This window comes from Armigeres subalbatus, chromosome 2 (assembly GCF_024139115.2).
Source record: "Armigeres subalbatus isolate Guangzhou_Male chromosome 2, GZ_Asu_2, whole genome shotgun sequence".
Lineage (NCBI taxonomy): Eukaryota > Metazoa > Arthropoda > Insecta > Diptera > Culicidae > Armigeres > Armigeres subalbatus.
Window position 1 is genome coordinate 255,191,208 of NC_085140.1, and position 17,392 is coordinate 255,208,599.

A 17,392-nucleotide genomic window follows, 5' to 3' on the forward strand; every position below is an offset into this window, starting at 1 on the left:
GCTCGGGACGGGAAGAGTACTTCGATAATCCTCGCCAACCGGTCCGGTGACCGTTCGGGGGGTGAAGAGCCCCTTTGGTCTTGGCCATCACGATCCTATAGGCGTCACCCCACGGATTCGCATTGGCACCCTCGCACAGGTTGTCGAAGCACGCTCTCTTGCTGCTCTTGATGGCCTTGTTAAGGGCCAGTCTCGCAGCTTGAAACACTTCCCGGCGGACCGCTCTTTCCTCCTCGGTGCGGGCTCGTTGCGTCCTACGTCTAGCCTTGGGGCAGGCTGATCGTAGGGCTGCAATTTCGGCACTCCACCAGTATACCGGGCGTCTGCCATTTCTTGGCAGGGCTTTCCTCGGCATAGTAGCGTCGCACGCGCGTGATAGGACAGCTATCAGCGCATCCCCGCTTAGACTGTCGGTGTTGGCCTCCAGTCCCAGGGCCGCGGTGAAAACTTCGCTGTCGAAGTGAGTGGTCTTCCACCCACGGACAGGGATCACCCGCCCTCGGACGCTGCACACCATAATTGATCTTGAAGCGAATTGCTAGGTGATCACTATGGGTGTAGCCCTCGTCTACCCTCCAGTCCAGGTCCGAGACCAGACTTGGGCTGACAAACGTTACATCTATCCATGACTCGATCCCATTCCTACGGAATGTGCTACTGGCTCCGTCATTGACAAGCACTGCGTCGAGTTTTACAAGTGCCTCGAGTAACGCTTGTCCCCTCTGATTGGTGCAGCGGCTGCCCCATTCCACTGCCCAAGCATTAAAGTCTCCCGCTATAACGAACGGGCTCCGACCTACTAGGTCGGCCGATAGCCTGTCGATCATCTGGTTGAACTGTTCCATTGGTGGGGCGTAGCAGCTACAATAGAACACCCCGTTGATCTTGGCTATCGCGACACCCTCCGCGGAGGAGTGTACAATCTCTTGAACGGGGTACCTTCCCGTTGTGCAAATTGCCGCCGACCTAGACCCGTCCGCCACCCAGTTGCCGTTGCCGGCAGGGACGTTGTACGGGTCGGACAGGAGGGCGACATCGATCCTCGACTCCGAGACCGCCTGCCACAGCAGCTGCTGGGCAGGTGCACAGTGATTCAGATTCAGCTGTGTTACTTGCACGGCTTTTTCCGATTGGCTTCTCCGAAGGGACACGCAGGCCCGCCCATAGCATGGTTCCGGGCCTGCTTCTTACTGGCGCAGATAAGGCACCTAGGTGCCTTGTCGCATTCCTGTGCTTTGTGTCCCTCCTCGCCGCAGCGACGACACATCTTGCTTCGGTCTGGGCCCTTGCAGTCATAAGACTTGTGCCCGGACTCAAGGCACCGGTAGCACCTGTCCACTGAAGGTGGCTGGAGCACGCTTACTGGGCATACTGACCAGCCGATCTTCAGCTTCCCTTTCTCGATGACCTTTTGGCGTCAGCCACCGGTAGTCTGAGATAGGCTACCTGCGTACCAAAGAATTCCCCTCTTAGACGTACAGAGGACCGCTCAACCTCTGTGCCGCACTGCTCTTTGACGGCAGAGACGACGTCTTCCGCGGTCGTGACCTCATCCAGCTGCTTACACTGGAGGGTCACTTCCGCACCCAACGACCTGACCTGAGCGCCGTCACCCAAGACCTCCTGGGCAAGCTTTTTGTAAGCCACCCCGCTGGATTGCGCGCCACGCTTCAGTACCAAGATCATTTCACCGTTCTTGGTACGTCTAACGCTGCGCACGTCCTGGCCCAGGGCCGATAGGCTATCGGCCGCTCGCAGCGATTTAAGGACATCGGCGTATTTGTCCTTGTCGGTTTTCATCAACAAGGCCTCGCCTCTGTCTCTCACTTTCTTCATTGGTCGAGGGGTGTTCGACTTCCGCCCCCTACTGACCAGTTGCCAAGGATTCGCATCCCCTTCGGCGGGTACCGATGGCTGGCTGGCGCCAGCTTGTGGCTCAGCAACTTGTGCCTGTCTAGTGCCTTTCGCCTTCTTGGGCATACGCCCTTCAGGCTCCGGTGCACCATCCAGGCGACGCTTCGCCTTAATGGTAGCGCGTTTGGGTCGCTTCTTACTTGGCGTTTTCTTGCCCTCACTGGCCGTAAGGGCGGTCGCCTCTTTCGCCGCAGTAACACCGCTAGGGGAGGAGAGGGCCTTGGTCTGCGTACCTTTGGCTACCCTCTCTGCTTCCGCTACACGCCTGATATAAGCGACCTGTTCTTGTCTTGCGACACGAACAGCTCGCCGGAGCACCAACAGGCTCTGCTTAAGCTCCTTGTTGGTGTTCTGCCTGCCGCTTACGAACTCGATGATCTCATCGAGTTGCTCGGCCACCACCCGTATCCCGGGTAGTGGCTCGTCAGGCGTGCAGGCAGGGCTACTCCCCACCACCGCTGGAGACTCTTCGGTGCTGCCAATAGCAGCAGCCGTCACTCCACTTGCCCCCTCTTTAATAGGGGACCTCGCTAGGCCCCTTTTGGCAAAGGGGTCCGTCACCTCCAACTCCAAAGATAGGTTTCGTTCAATACTCATTTCTTATGGGTCCCCCTTGCGGCTGCCGCCGAATCCTACTGGAGTAGTCGCCTTTAGTGATCCCATGGTTATTTATGCCTGCCTTGCGGCAAGCAGGGAGGCCATGCGAGGGTTGACACTTGCGTGTTCAGAGCCAGATCAGCGCAAGTCAGGAAAGGGCATCTGAGCCTACTCCCACCCAGTAGGCAAAACTGGATGGCAGGATTGGGCAGCGTGCTACAAGGCCCGCCACGGTTTTATGGGACGGAAGACAGCCTAGCCATTAGCCCACTCGCCGTTTCGAGTCGGTGTCACCCGGCCCTACTAAGAGAGTAGAATGTCAGACTGCCAGCCCTCACTTCACAATATAACAATATCCAAATACAAGACCAGTACACGCAACCAGTATGCCATAATCAGGGTCTTACTGATATCAACCCTGATGTGCCAGTGGCACTTTCTGGGCTTGTGCTTTTGAAGCGGCACACAGTCGCTTTGATAGAGTCTGCTTACGGGCACTTGTGGTTTTTTGGGAGGGATTTTAGCAGAGCCCACTGCTAAATCCCACCACGCCCTAGGCAGTTCTCCCTGACTCACAGACAGCTGGGGAGGGGTCGTCAAGCCCTTGGACATGGTCCCTGCTGCCCCCCAACTTCCTCTCACTTGCACCACATGTACACCACTTAGGGGTTGGGCGTTACCCTCCGCTGCCACCCACTTTCCGCCAGAGCAGCAAACACTCTGTGGAACTTCCACAGGCTCCATTAACTGCCTTTCAAATTGTTTCACCCCCCCAGGCCATTCATCCCCTCGGCACGGGTCGCCTGACATCTTGGGATTCGGGGTTGGGGACGCCATATTGTCAGCTTCAGTATTGTACCGAGCCTGGCGATATGCCCGGATTTACACCGTTACGCACTACTTCAGTGTATCTATCTCCTATGTGTCACAAGAAAATATGTATTAGAAAAACCCAGAATAATCCATCTAGTGGTGATGGTGGCATATGCCGAAAAATCAATATTTTTTAAATAATAATTTTCAATAGCGAAAAATAAGTCAGAATTCCGCGTCAGATGCAATCTGTTGCAAGAAAGTTGGGTTAGGCTAAGTACAAAAAGGTGTGTCTTACTTATATAGTCCAAATTTCGAAATTATGTAGCAGGTCATCATAACGTGTGCCACTCTTCCACTCAGGGTAACAATCGAACGACAAATTGATCAAAGCTAGAGACCCTTGCTTCTGTTGAGCGGAACCAACTATCTGGGTACGTACCGTATGTTGCACTTGGGTGGATTACCAAGCCAATGGAGCCAAAACGTTATGAATAGAAAAGGCACTCAAATGTGGGGGCTGCGCGGGGCTGGCTGGTTGGACCTGTGATGATGCTGTAGCCATCTATATTAATGGGATGACTGGATGATGTAGTTGGATGTACTGCGAGTGTTCAGCACGCACCACCAACCAAGCGAGATTGGACACTCGGGGTGCAGCAGTCATAAATTCAAACATTTATTTGAATGGCATTTGTTGTAATCCAGCTGTGGCGTTCATTTTGTCAAGTGGGTAAAACCGAGATATGGCACTCGGTCGGCAATTCATGGCCATGCAGATTGGTTTGCACTTGTGAAATATGCTTTCTGGATGGCATAAAGCATGCTGTTCAAAGTCAAACTGGAATACTGGTATGAAGAGTCTGATAGTGTCAGCAGCACCTATAGTGCGATTTGAATGTTTATTAGATCATTGGCGAGATCCAAACATTCTATGACCAGACTCTACCAGTGAACAAAACTGTATACCTACTGCTAGTTTTGATTTTTCTTCTTCTTTCTAGTTTTTCTATCACCACCAAATCTCCCAAATGCATTATTTTTAGGTATTTTTTGTTGGTAAAATATAAACCCTTTTCCGAGGAACATTGATACATTTCCAATTTATGGCAAACTCTTACAAGCTCATGGAAACGGGTTAAACGATTCATGGGAATTTCAAATTTGTTTTTTTGCTTTCTCCGTTATTTCTTTATAAATAATATTTGAATCTGCTATAGAGAGTTTTTAATCCTTTATGGAGAGTTTATTTTTCGGTCATCAAAAAACATCTTTCAATGTTTTGCATTTAAACGAAAAACAGTTCTTGAGTTTATTGAATTCATTTATGAAATTATTCTCGAATTCTTTGGCACAGCTGATTTTTTTTAAAACATGACGTGAAATATGATGACTATAAAAAACATATTGCTGCTGGAGAAAAGTTCATTAAAAAGCTGATTATAAATTCATTTATTTTCCCTTCATGACGGTCGTCCCCTCCGCCCATCACATCGGTTGTACACTGATCAATCATATCCATGCCACTTCCGCTCGCTTTCCGTACTTCCTCGACAGTGAAACAGTTTCCACGGAAAAGTAGTGAGTGTTTCTTCTTTGCCGTGTTATTTTTTCCCACTGAAACAAGTATTTTCTTGATTTATGTTATCCGTCGTTTTTATCGGACTTTTTTCCCTCTTATTTATCTTTCTTCCAGCAACATCGTCACTGCTGCCCTATTTAACAATTCACATGCAGAGCACCGGGCTGACGGTGGAGGAAATTGCAATCATCTACCTGGCGCTGCCATTCACCACCTTCCTCAGTCCGCCGATCACAGGTGAGTTCAGTGGGGGTGCAAGTTCACGGGAACAAGCGTTGGGTCCTAGTTGATGGTGTACAAAGCAATTTGCCGGATCGTACAATGAAACAACAATGACGATGCCGTTGCAACCATGATTGACAATCAATTGGGCGGGATATTGATGATTTTTTGCGATAATGATTAAAAGGATATCAGAGGAATATCAGTTCTTTTTCAAATGAGTATGGACGATTTTAGTGATACATCATCCAGTAAGAATACGTTGATTCTTCCCCATGGCATCTTTTAGTCGATGTGTGTCCAACTCTTTGATATTCAGTTAGATCGAAGTTAATTGCCTATTTCCGGGGATTAAACGACCCGACATTAATTTACAATGCAATGTTGTGAAAACTCATATGGGAATAGGTATGTACATTTTGTGGAAGATATTGATTTGGAAAATGTATTGGTGGTAACCAATTTCCCTTCGATGGAACTTGAACTGTAGGGTCATGGGTTCGAGTCACATTGAAGAGAAAGTGGTTACCTCCAATACATTTTCCAAATCAATATCTTCCACATAATGTACATACTCACATATGAGTTTTAACAACATTGTAAATTCTTTGATATTTTTTTATACTCATACTAATACTTATACTTTATACTTATACTGAAAACTCAGATGTGAATATGTACATTATGTGGAGGATTATGATTTGAAAAATGTATTTCTTCAATGGGACTGTAGCTATCAATGTAACCGTGGTAGATCTTACCCCGTAACACACCACGTAAAGGTTTCTACCCAGCGTTACGGGTCACGTTGGACCACGTCCTGTAGATGGGCAACATCGAGCCCGAAACCGGTCAACAAAAAGGTAAATTTTGAAAAACCTTTTTCGTTTGTAAGAACCATAAGTGTTGTGTCCAGTCTATTTTTTTCTTCCTAAACAATGGAGGGGGGATCTGCTCAACAGACATCCTGAATTGTCCAGGAAGTGCGGGGTTAGAGATCATCTCCAGCAGCAAACGAGGGAGGCAGGACTACATCCCAGACCCGCTAAACCGTTTCCATTGCCGCCAAGCCCATAGTCCCTTCGGTACAACCAGAAAGTAATGCTTCAAAGGGGGGCCAGTGCACAACGCACCCTCGAGGTTAGCTGCGTGTCCTTGCAGCACCGAACATCGTAACTCGGAAAAATATATAAAGCTCTTTTAGTGGAATGTATTCAACCGTCTAAGACGAATTAAGTACTCTCCATTTAATTCCACTAGTAAATTTTCGTTATCTTTGCAGATAGGTATTTCGACCACAACTGTGTGGTCGTCTTCAGTGTCTCGTACTTGACTTGACTTGTCGATAGCCCTTTCTGCGATAGGGCCTATTCGCCAGCACACAGAGGGACTTGCCAACGCGGTGTCTACGCCTGCCCCAGCCTTGACGAGGACCCCTTTCCGTCCTCGGGCTCGGAGCCCGCCTGGTTGACCGACGCCGCGAAAGCGACGATACCATGTTGTTCTTCGCGCGGCCACTTGTTCGATAAAAGGATCGAGTTCGACCACAGAGCATGACCACCGGTATGATCCATGAAGCCGACTCCGATCCCTTGGACCACCTCTTATTTGCGTCTGAACTAGCCATCCTTGAGTCCACGCACCACCTTCTGTGTAGCTTCGAGACGATTTGGGCGATAGCCCATAAAACGGCGTTCCAGTCAACTTCATCTTTACACATCCTCCGAACTAGGTTGTCCGGGGTAGTGTCCAGACCACATGTGGCAAGCATGTGGTCATGCATTGCGCGAAAACGTGAGTACACGAACAACACGTGTTCCGCCGTTTCCTCTAAACCTGCGCACACCAAACACTCGGGCGAGGCCGAGCAAGCCAGATGCGTTACCTGCACTGTGATTTTGCAGCACGCTTAAACGCCGGGCACATCGAACTCCCCATGTGGTGCTTGCTGGAACGAATCAAACAATTGGGAGGGTTCGTACAGCATTGTGCCTTATGTCCCTCCAATCTGCAGCGTCGGCAGAGATTGCTTCTGTCAGAGCCTTTGCAGTCCCATTGCTTGTGCCCCGGTTCCAGGCACTTGAAGCAAACTTCGGGTTGCTCGTATATGCCCACAGGGCACACCGACCATCCCACCTTGACGCTCCCTAACTTGACTACCTTGGAGGCATCTGCTGCAGATAGCCGAGCCAATGCTACCTGCGTCCCTGCCGGACCTTTCCGTAGCCGAACGGCTGCGGTGGGCGTCTCCACTTCACACTTCGACTTCGGTGATCTCGTCCAGGTCTTTAACCCTTAGATTCACCTCCGTCGTGAGTGCCCTCGCCTTGACCGTCTCGCCTAGGACTTCCTCCGCCAACTTCTTGTAGGCGGCGCCCTTTTGCGAGACGCCCCGCTTCAGCTCGAGGATCATCTCGCCCATTCGGGTACGTCTTATTCGACGTACATCGGCGCCGAGTTCACCGAGCTTGACGTCACTCCTCATCGCCTTCAAGACGTCCGAGTACTTGGCCTCGTCCGCCGTGATGACTAGGGTATCGCCACTGGAGCGATTGGCGCCTACCCTAGACTTCTTGCTACCCTCATTCAACTGGGCCTTCTTTTCGGCCCTTGACGTCTTCGGTTTCCTCTTGTTCCTGACCAGGGTCCAGGAGGCGTTATACCCCTCTATTTCCCTGGTCTGGGGCGGCTGAGAGCTCTCAGCCTGCCGTAACCCCTTACCACCGTCTTTCCTGGGTGGACGGACCTTTCCAGGTCCTTCCTCCCCCGGTTTTGGAGGTACCTGGCCGGGGTTCAGCTTCCCAGCCCCACTACCCTTGTTCGGGGTAGTAACCCTCCGCGTTTTGGAGCGTCCCCCAGGGAACTCATCCCCTGGAGACTGTCTCCCCCGTTTTTATGTCTGCTCCGTTGGAGCAGTCACCCCCGACGTACCCGCAAATACTTGAGCCTCAGTCTGGGTAGACTTTGGTACCACCGTCTTCGCTGGCACGCCTTCGGTCGATTCGACCTTGCCCGAGTCCGCGAATCCTTGGGACTCAGTCTGGGTAGACCTCGACTCCACGGATTTCACGGGTTTACACTTGGCCGTCCCGACCGCCCTCTCCAGCTTGGCGTCCACCATCGACTTTCGAAGTTTCTGCAAGCTCCTCTTGAGGTCCTTGCTGATATAATGCTTCGATTACGCAAAGTCGATGATGGCGTCCAGCTGTTCCGTCGCCACCTCGAAGGCCGAAAGCCCATCGCGTTTGCGGTTCATCGCCTTCACAAGCCATGGGCCGTCAATAACCCCTACCGGCGTTTTTTTTAGCCGAGAGGAAGGTTGAGTGACCCACGCTGGCGCTGCGCACTGACTCTGACCCACCTCTTGCGAAGGGGTTGTCGCCCACACTACTACCACTAATTGAAGAATTGACTTGGTTTTCCATTTTGGTCCCACGAGTTGCTCGGGAAAAGAGGTCCACCACGCCAGAGCCCAGCATGACGCGAGTTAACGTCGTTGCCGACCGGACTTTGTGGAATTCCATCGACGTTCCCATCGGTGTCAGCATTTTTGGAGTTGGCAACATCGGGGCGCATCAGCAGAACCAGGCGAACGATATCGAGGGCGATCATCGAACCTGTAGACTCAGCATACTTGTAATGTAGTTAAGTTGAGGAAAATAAATCAATTGATTGTGAACAGTGAGGGTAGTTAGTCGATTAAGTTTTTTTTAAAAAGAACTCCGTGTTGTAGATTTATTAACGCGCGGTAAGGGACAATTACTGTGGAGGGTGCCCAGGTACCCCACAGGCTCCGTTAAAGGCCTAGCTTATTATTTCAAATGTTGGTATAGAAATGTCCATTTGACCAAATGTCCCTTCGACTAAACTCCTTGCGATGAAATACCATTTGACTAAAAGACATTCGACTTAATGTGAACCAACGAAATGTCCCAAAGCCCACTACGATGAAGTATTGGCCAAATAACATTGACATCATTTGTTTTGAGTTTGTACCAAAAAATAATAAAGTACCCACACCAAAAAATCATGGAATTCACATGTGACCTAACCTTTGATGCACTTAAATATGTTGACACTTAATTTAAAGTTCGACTCAAATTTACGTTCCTCTTGATGTATCTTCCGAGAAAATTTTTCTCCGATCTGCGATACGTAAATTTACATGAACATCAATAAATAGTAATAGACAACAAAAGGCAATCAGTATAACTTTTTCGTTCAGTAGGTACGCGGTGTGAAAAATTCAATCAGCGTCGGTGTTGAGAGGCTTGCTTCCAAGCTCTTTCATATTTTTTCCGAGCGAAATAGAATGTTTGACGCGGTAAAATTGTGATTTTGATGACTAGTTTGCAAGTGATTGTCCGGGTCAAAGTATCAAATTAAAGAAATAAAAGTGCAACAGCTATAAACTGCTTAAAAGTGAATAAATACAATGAGCGATTTTCGACGCCATTTTCATTTCGAATCAGAACTGCTTTTAAAAATTGCGAAGAGCAGCACATTGAACAAGTGTATAATCAATAAAACCTTTCAGAATGTTTCCTCTTCGGTCAAATTATTTCATGCGATTCTGGTGTTAAGATTTCTGACTCATTCCTTGTCGTGTTTCTGGACGAGCCGGACGTATTTACATCCGTGTCTCATCACGTGACGCTCTTTTAATCGGTGGAGTTTTTTTCCCCCACGGTCGGGGTTGTTTTTATATCTTTAGTTGCCTACGCGAGTTAAAAGTTAGCTAGTCACAAGGTGATCTATCCAGCCGACTAATTAAGGAAGCGAGCTGTCTTAGCAATGCTATTGCAGTCTCGTGAGAAGGTGAAGTTTTTTTTTCTGAAAGCATTACTGTGACGACCAACAGCAGCAAAGTCGCCGTCACGTAAAAAGCTACCTACTCGGTGGAGTAGGCAGCAAACAGGCTAAGTACAATATTGTATCCCATTGTCCCGTTGAACTCGATTCATCCACACTTCAGTGGTGCCGTTTTGTGTTCTGCCTATAGTTAGGTACCGGTGGATTACAGTGGGCCAAAAGCGAAAAGTTCGCCTGAAATATTATTAATTCATTTCGCTTTTCTGTGTTTTTGTTGTTGTTTGGTTATTATTATAGTTAAATCTTATTAGTATTTTCTCATATTATTTTTTTATTAGTATTTTTAGGATTTTGGGTTATATTACATGGACAGAAGCAAACGGAGGCGAAACGCCTCCCAAAGACAATGTCGTTCGCACGCGACTCTACCAGGCTTATTCGCCTGGGCCTTGGGTTGTTTGCTTTCGGCGGAAAGTTAAACGTATGGATTTTTAGGAATCAAACGCGACTTGACGCGTCGTTTTCCGAAAACTGATTTTCATCAGATTAATCGGAACAAACTACGTGTAACCGCACCTACATATCAGGATGCAAATGCTATTGCAAAAGACCAACTGTATAATGTAGAATATTTGGTTTATGTGCCCTCGCGAGAGGTCGAAATTGAAGGCGTGATAAACGCAGCGAGCCTGACTTGTACGGATGTACTTGCAGGAAAAGGTCGCTTAAAGAATGCCCTGCAATCTACTGTGGATATTCTGGATTGCAAGGAGTTGCATTCAGCTGCCATGGTAGATGGTAAAAAAGTGTATTCCAAGTCAGGTTCACTTCGGGTGACGTTCGCCGGTTCGATTCTCCCAAAATATGTAGATATTGAAAATATGTTATTTCCGGTGCGTCTTTTTGTGCCGAGGGTGTTTAATTGTACCAACTGCAAACAGTTGGGGCACACTGCCGAGTTTTGCGACAACAAGCCCCGTTGTGGCAAATGTTTTGAGAAGCATAGGGAGGAGTCATGCCAACAACAAGCTACAAAATGTGCTTATTGTGGTTTAGACCCTCCCCATGGTTTGCAAGAATGCCCGGTGTACAAGAAGCGCACCCAAAAAGTTAAGCGTTCGTTAGTACAGCGCTCTAAGCAGTCGTATGCAGAAATGGTGAAGTCGCAAGATACATCCGCAACTGCCAACGCAACGGCTGCTATTTCAGCTGCCGTTCAAGTAAGTGATTTTTATGATGTCATTTCCATAGACGAATCGGACTCTGACGTAGCCGATATGGATGATTCTGCGGAGGTACACGTACCCGAAAAGAGGAAGAAACTGTCTTCCCCGGGATTGCGCCGTAAGAAAACAAAAATCGTCCCTAAAAGCTTGCAAAAATTGGATGGTAATGGGGGATTATTTAAAATCCCGAAGCAGCCTGTCTACACTGCACCTTGTGACCCATGTTGCAGTAAGACATTCCCGCCATTGCCTAAAACTGATGTTTCAAAGAAACATCAGACAAGAAATATCTCTGAGCAGAAAACTGCTACTCGCACTTCCAAGAAAAGAATCTCGTCCAAGCGAGCACTGATATCCTTTAAGGACCTTGTGGACCGTATTTTGAAATTATTTAATGTACCCAATTCAATGAGGGCCATTATTGACATCTTTTTACCAACAGTAGAAACATATCTGAAGCAATTGACTGTTGCATGGCCCTTCTTGCAGAAATTGTATCTTTCGATGGATAATACGGCCAATATAGAAGATACAATCACTGTGCTACAGTGGAACTGTCATAGTCTAAAAATAAATTAGACGTGTTCAAGTTTTTGATTCGCAAACACGATTGCGATATATTTGCACTCTGTGAAACATGGCTTTCTTCTGAAGATGAAATCAACTTCCACGATTTTAACATTATTCGCCTAGATCGGGATGATAACTATGGTGGCGTTCTTGTGGGGATCAAAAAATGTTACCCTTTCTACAAAATTCCCATCCCAATTGTAAATGGCTTGGAAATCGTCGCTTGCCAAGTAAATGTAAAGAATAAAGACCTTTGCATAGCTTCAGTTTATATTCCACCAAATGCCTCGCTTAGTCGTCGACATCTTTGGAGCGCAGTTTCGCTTCTATCATCCCCAGTTTTAATACTGGGCGATATGAATGCACATGGTACTGCATGGGGCGAAACCAGAGACGATAACAGAGCGCCAATTTTCTATGATTTGTGCGACGATTTCAACTTGAATATCTTGAACACAGGTGAAGTAACTCGAATAGGACCTCAAGGTCAAGAAAGTCGATTAGATCTGTCTTTATGCTCAAACTCACTATCATTAGATTGTACGTGGAAGGTAATCCAAGATCCCCATGGTAGTGACCACATGCCGATAGTCACCACAATCAAAAATGGCTATCAACGATCAGAGCCAGTTCAGGTTCCTTTCGACCTCACGAAGAACATTGACTGGCAAAAATTTGCATCGGCGGTAAAAATTGGTATTGAATCAACTGATATTCTTCCGCCACTGGATGAGTATCGATTCCTTTTTGAGTTGATTCAAAAAAGCGCACTAGAAGCTCAGAAACGACGCGTTCCAAGTACATCTGTCATAAGAAGACCAGCCACTCCTGGATGGGATGATGAATGTACTAAGTTGTATTCTGAGAAATCTGATGCCTTCAAGGCTTTCCGTAAATATGGAAGATCTGAGCTTTTCGAAGAGTATTTGAGGCTTGAAAGAAAGCTCAAAAATCTTCTCAAGGCTAAAAAACGTAGCTACTGGCGACGTTTTGTCGAGGGACTATCACGAGAAACCTCAATGACAACACTTTGGAAAACGGCCCGCAACATGCGGAACAGCATTTCCACCAACGAGAGTGAAGAATACTCCAATCGATGGATATTCAACTTCGCAAAAAAGGTCTGTCCAGATTCCGTAGCAGCAGAACCGCTATTTCGAGAATCAATCACTGATCCCGGTTCTTTGGGTGGACCATTCTCAATGCTGGAACTTTCTATGTCTCTTCTTTCATTGAATAACTCTGCTCCGGGATGCGATAACATCAAATTCAATCTTCTAAAAATCTCCCAGATGTCGCAAAAAGACGATTACTCGACCTGTACAACTGTTTCATGGAGTACAACATTGTGCCACCTGAATGGCGACAGGTCAAAGTAATAGCTATTCAAAAGCCTGGGAAACCAGCGTCTAATCACAATTCATACCGACCGATTGCCATGCTATCGTGCATGAGGAAATTATTGGAGAAAATGATCCTTTCAAGAATTGACCATTGGGTCGAGCAAAATGCATTACTGTCAAATACTCAATTCGGTTTTCGAAAAGGTAAAGGAACAAATGATTGTCTAGCGTTGCTCTCTTCAGATATACAGCTGGCCTATGCGCACAAGGAGCAACTGGCTTCAGTTTTCTTGGATATTAAGGGCGCTTTTGATTCTGTTTCCATAGAAGTACTGTCGGAAAATCTGCACAGTAGTGGATTACCCGTTATTTTGAATAATTTCTTGTACACTCTGTTGTCAGAAAAACAAATGAACTTCACACTCGGCACACTGACAATTTCCAGAAATAGCTACATGGGCCTTCCCCAAGGTTCATGTTTAAGTCCCTTGCTTTACAATTTCTATGTTAAAGATATTGACAATTGTTTGGAAGGACAATGCACGCTTAGACAACTTGCAGATGATGCCGTGATCTCCCTAAGAGGTTCATGTGCAAATGTCCTGCAAAGACCATTGCAAAATTCCCTAAATAACCTGACTGTTTGGGCAGACATTTAGGGATCGAGTTCTCTCCGCAAAAAACTCAATTGGTAGTGTTTACTAAGAAGCGGTACCCAGCTCAACTGAAACTAAAGCTGTTGAAAGATGACATAAACCAATCTTTATCTTCTAAATACCTTGGGGTCTGGTTTGATTCCAAGTGTACCTGGAAAACACATATTGATTATTTGTTAGAGATAACCTTAAAAATCACTCAAATAAAGAACAAAAAAAAAAATAAAAAAAAAATTTGTTAGAGAAATGCCGAAAAAGGATCCATTTTCTCCGTTCTATCTCCGGAACTTGGTGGGGCGCTCACCCGGAAGACCTCATCAAACTATATAAAACGACTATTCTCTCTGTTTAGAGTATGGCTCTTTCTGCTTCCTCTTGGCAGCTGATTGCCACCTAATCAAATTGGAACGAATTCAATATCGTTGTTTGCGTATTGCACTTGGCTGTATGCATTCAACGCATAACATGAGCCTGGAGGTGCTTGCTGGAGTCACTCCTTTAAAGCATCGTTACTGGGAGCTCTCACTCAGAATACTGATCAAATGTAGAACAAGTAACACACTTGTATTAGAAAACTTCGATAATATGCTTGAACTGGCTCATCGTTCAAGATACCTGCTAGTCTATCTCAACTACATATCGTCAGATCTCTGTCTTCCATGTTATAATCCACCTCGAGTTCACTTCGTCAACGACAGTTCCTCAATTGAATACGATCTGTCCATGAAACACGCTATTCAAGGAATACCAGATCATCTTCGACAAATATCTATCCCTTCCATTTATTCTGGAAAATATGAACATGTCAATTGCAATAACAGATATTTCACTGATGGTTCTCGCATTAACGGATCCACTGGCTTCGGTGTTTTCAACGTAAGTTCAACCACCTTCCGAAAACTTCAAGAACCGTGTTCGGTTTATGTTGCTGAGCTGGCAGCAATTAATTTCGCTTTGGGGATAATTTCCGATCAGCTATCGTTATTTCCATTATTTCATCTTCTCGGATAGTCTTAGTTCTATCGAGGCACTCCGGTCGATGAAACCTGTTAAGCACGCATCTTACTTTCTTACAACTATAAGAGAGCAGATGTGTGATTTGGTCGAAAGATCATTCAAGATTACCTTTGTATGGGTCCCATCCCATTGCCTAATCTATGGCAATGAGAAGGCGGACTCGCTAGCAAAGGTGGGCGCACAGGAAGGTGAAGTTTATGTTAGACAAATCTCGAATAACGAGTTTTTCCCATTAGTCCGTCAGAGTACTCTTCAAAATTGGCAAATGATTTGGTCACACAATGAACTTGGACGGTGGCTATTTTCCATAGTTCCTAAAGTTTCTGCGCGAGCGTGGTTCAGAGGTGAGGACTTAAGTCGAGGCTTCATTCGCACGATGTCGAGACTTATGTCTAATCACTATTCACTAAACACACATCTCTACAGAATAAACCTGGTCGATAGCAACCTATGTAGGTGCGGAGCCGGTTACGATGATATCGATCACGTAGTTTGGTATTGCTCGGAAAATGACGCCTCCAGAGAGCAACTATTGGATACCCTTGTGGCCCGAGGTAAACAACCCTTCCGGGATATAAGAGGTGTTTTGGGAGATCGCGATGTGATATATATGCAGGCCATCTATGCCTTTCTTTGCTTGGCTGACATCAAAGTTTAATGCCTATATTCTTCTCTTTCTCAGTTTTTTTTCTTGTCCGATTCTGTTTCTCTGTACCATGTACCACGAAGCTCTGGCCATCCGGAAGATGCTCCCTGACGAACCAAAATCGAGCACGACGCCACGCAAAACCGTTTTCAACGTTCAACGTCAAACGCCCGGATGAGCAGCTGAAATAACCTAAACCCAAATCCATACCCCGTCCGTCCTGTATTAAGTTTTTCTAACCTTGAGTCGCCACGAGTATTATGGTCTATGTCCCCTCCCAACTAACTGTTAAGATAAGATGATATACCATGTAAATATATCATACTTGAGAATTGCGGCTCCGCAAAGTGTCACACACGACTGAGCCTACAAAATAAATGAACTGGTTAAAAAAAAAAAAAAAAAATAAGGTCACTTCTGACGGAATCCAAGTTTAAAAGTGCTCGCGTTTTCGGGGGCACACCACTCGATTCAGAGGCGGCGCACAACTGTCATTTTTGTTGATTTAGCTTTGCTAAATCAGTTGTGCGTTGCTTCCGTATCGAGTGGTGTGCCCCCGAAAACGCGAGCACTTTTAAACTTGGATTCCGTCAGGAGTGACCTTAATGTGAACCAACGAAATGTCCCAAAGCCCACTACGATGAAGTATTGGCCAAATAACATTGACATCATTTGTTTTGAGTTTGTACCAAAAAATAATAAAGTACCTAGATGATATTTTCCCATCGGTACCTAATATTTTTGTAGGTTTTCAATGTTTCTATAGTCCCCCAGGGTCTCTAGAAGATTCCGTTTTCTCAGGCAAAAATCCTTCCTAGTTTCTGTATTCGTTACTTCCGCTGCTGATTGAACTTCCTCACGTACACTGAATTCCTCCATTTGTTCATCCATGTATCGTTTGGATTTAATCGAACTTAATCAAAACTCCATTGTCTGTCTTTCACTAAATTGCCTATCACCGACATTTTACTTTGAACTGAAATTCAATTTCAACATTCTAAACTTCCTTTTGACTAAATGTCCATTCGGTCCACGGTGTCTTAGTACGAAGAGGCTTATTTTCAAAAAATCAGTATCTCTTAAACACCCACTACACGAAAGTATAGATTTTCCTCTTTCATGTAGGTGCATTTTTCAAATGTTCTATCGGGGGTCATCTTTTCATGCATTTTGGTTGGGTTAAATCGGCCATTATTCGAAATTTCTATGAAATTTGCACCAAAAATAGTGAATAAAATAAAAATTGTTCTAGATCCCCCGACAAAACATTTTAGTTTACCCACGATATGAAAGAGGAGATCATATACTTTTGCGTGGTGGATGTTTCAGAGGTACTGATTCTTGAAAAAAAATATTTGCCCATAGAGAAACCATGTTTTCTATTATGTCCGCAAATTAAGAAATGAATTCAGTTCTTTACTTGCTTTTACTCGTTGAGTACCCACTTTTTTTTAAAGCGATAGCCTTTTGGTACAACTTTGTTGTATGAGATAGACAAAAAGGCGACTGGTGTAGGGTTGAAAATAATCAAAAAGCGGTACCCGTGGCCTATAAACGGTCCGCTAAGATAAACATCATCATCAACATCATTTTATGTTTGAGTTTACTTCGCAAATTGAGTCAGAGTTAAAAGTCAAATTCCCTCAATCATAAATGAACTGTCGTACTTGCAGGGCATCGCATTTCATCTGAGTCCTAAATTTCGGTGTTTGAGTTGAAATCTGTATAAAGACAGTATCAAAAGTAATTGCTAGAAAAACACATCGTTTACATCCATTAGCCGGCTCCACTCCGGTTACGACGAGCCATGCTCTGTCGGCAAAACAGAGAACATTGAAATTCAATACACTCTGAAACACAACGAGGCACTGTTAACTCAATCAGGCGCAAAATTAATTATCCTTTGCCTAAGTAGAAGCTGACGTTTCTGATTATAAGTTTCTCTTGAACAACCGCCAGTTCAGCAGTTATGTACATAGAGCCGTGGGAGGAAG

The 17,392-nt window shown here is 45.8% G+C and overlaps 1 protein-coding gene across 9 annotated transcripts in view; it reads left to right on the forward strand.

The window, feature by feature from the left end:
* Positions 1–17,392, forward strand: part of LOC134212097 (uncharacterized) — a 152,728-nt gene that overhangs the window by 63,460 nt on the left and 71,876 nt on the right. For all 9 annotated transcript variants that reach the window (XM_062689631.1, XM_062689633.1, XM_062689636.1 and 6 more), the window contains exon 3: positions 5,021–5,143. In XM_062689631.1, coding sequence (XP_062545615.1) covers positions 5,021–5,143 — 123 coding nt within the window. The remainder of the gene's footprint in view (positions 1–5,020; positions 5,144–17,392) is intronic.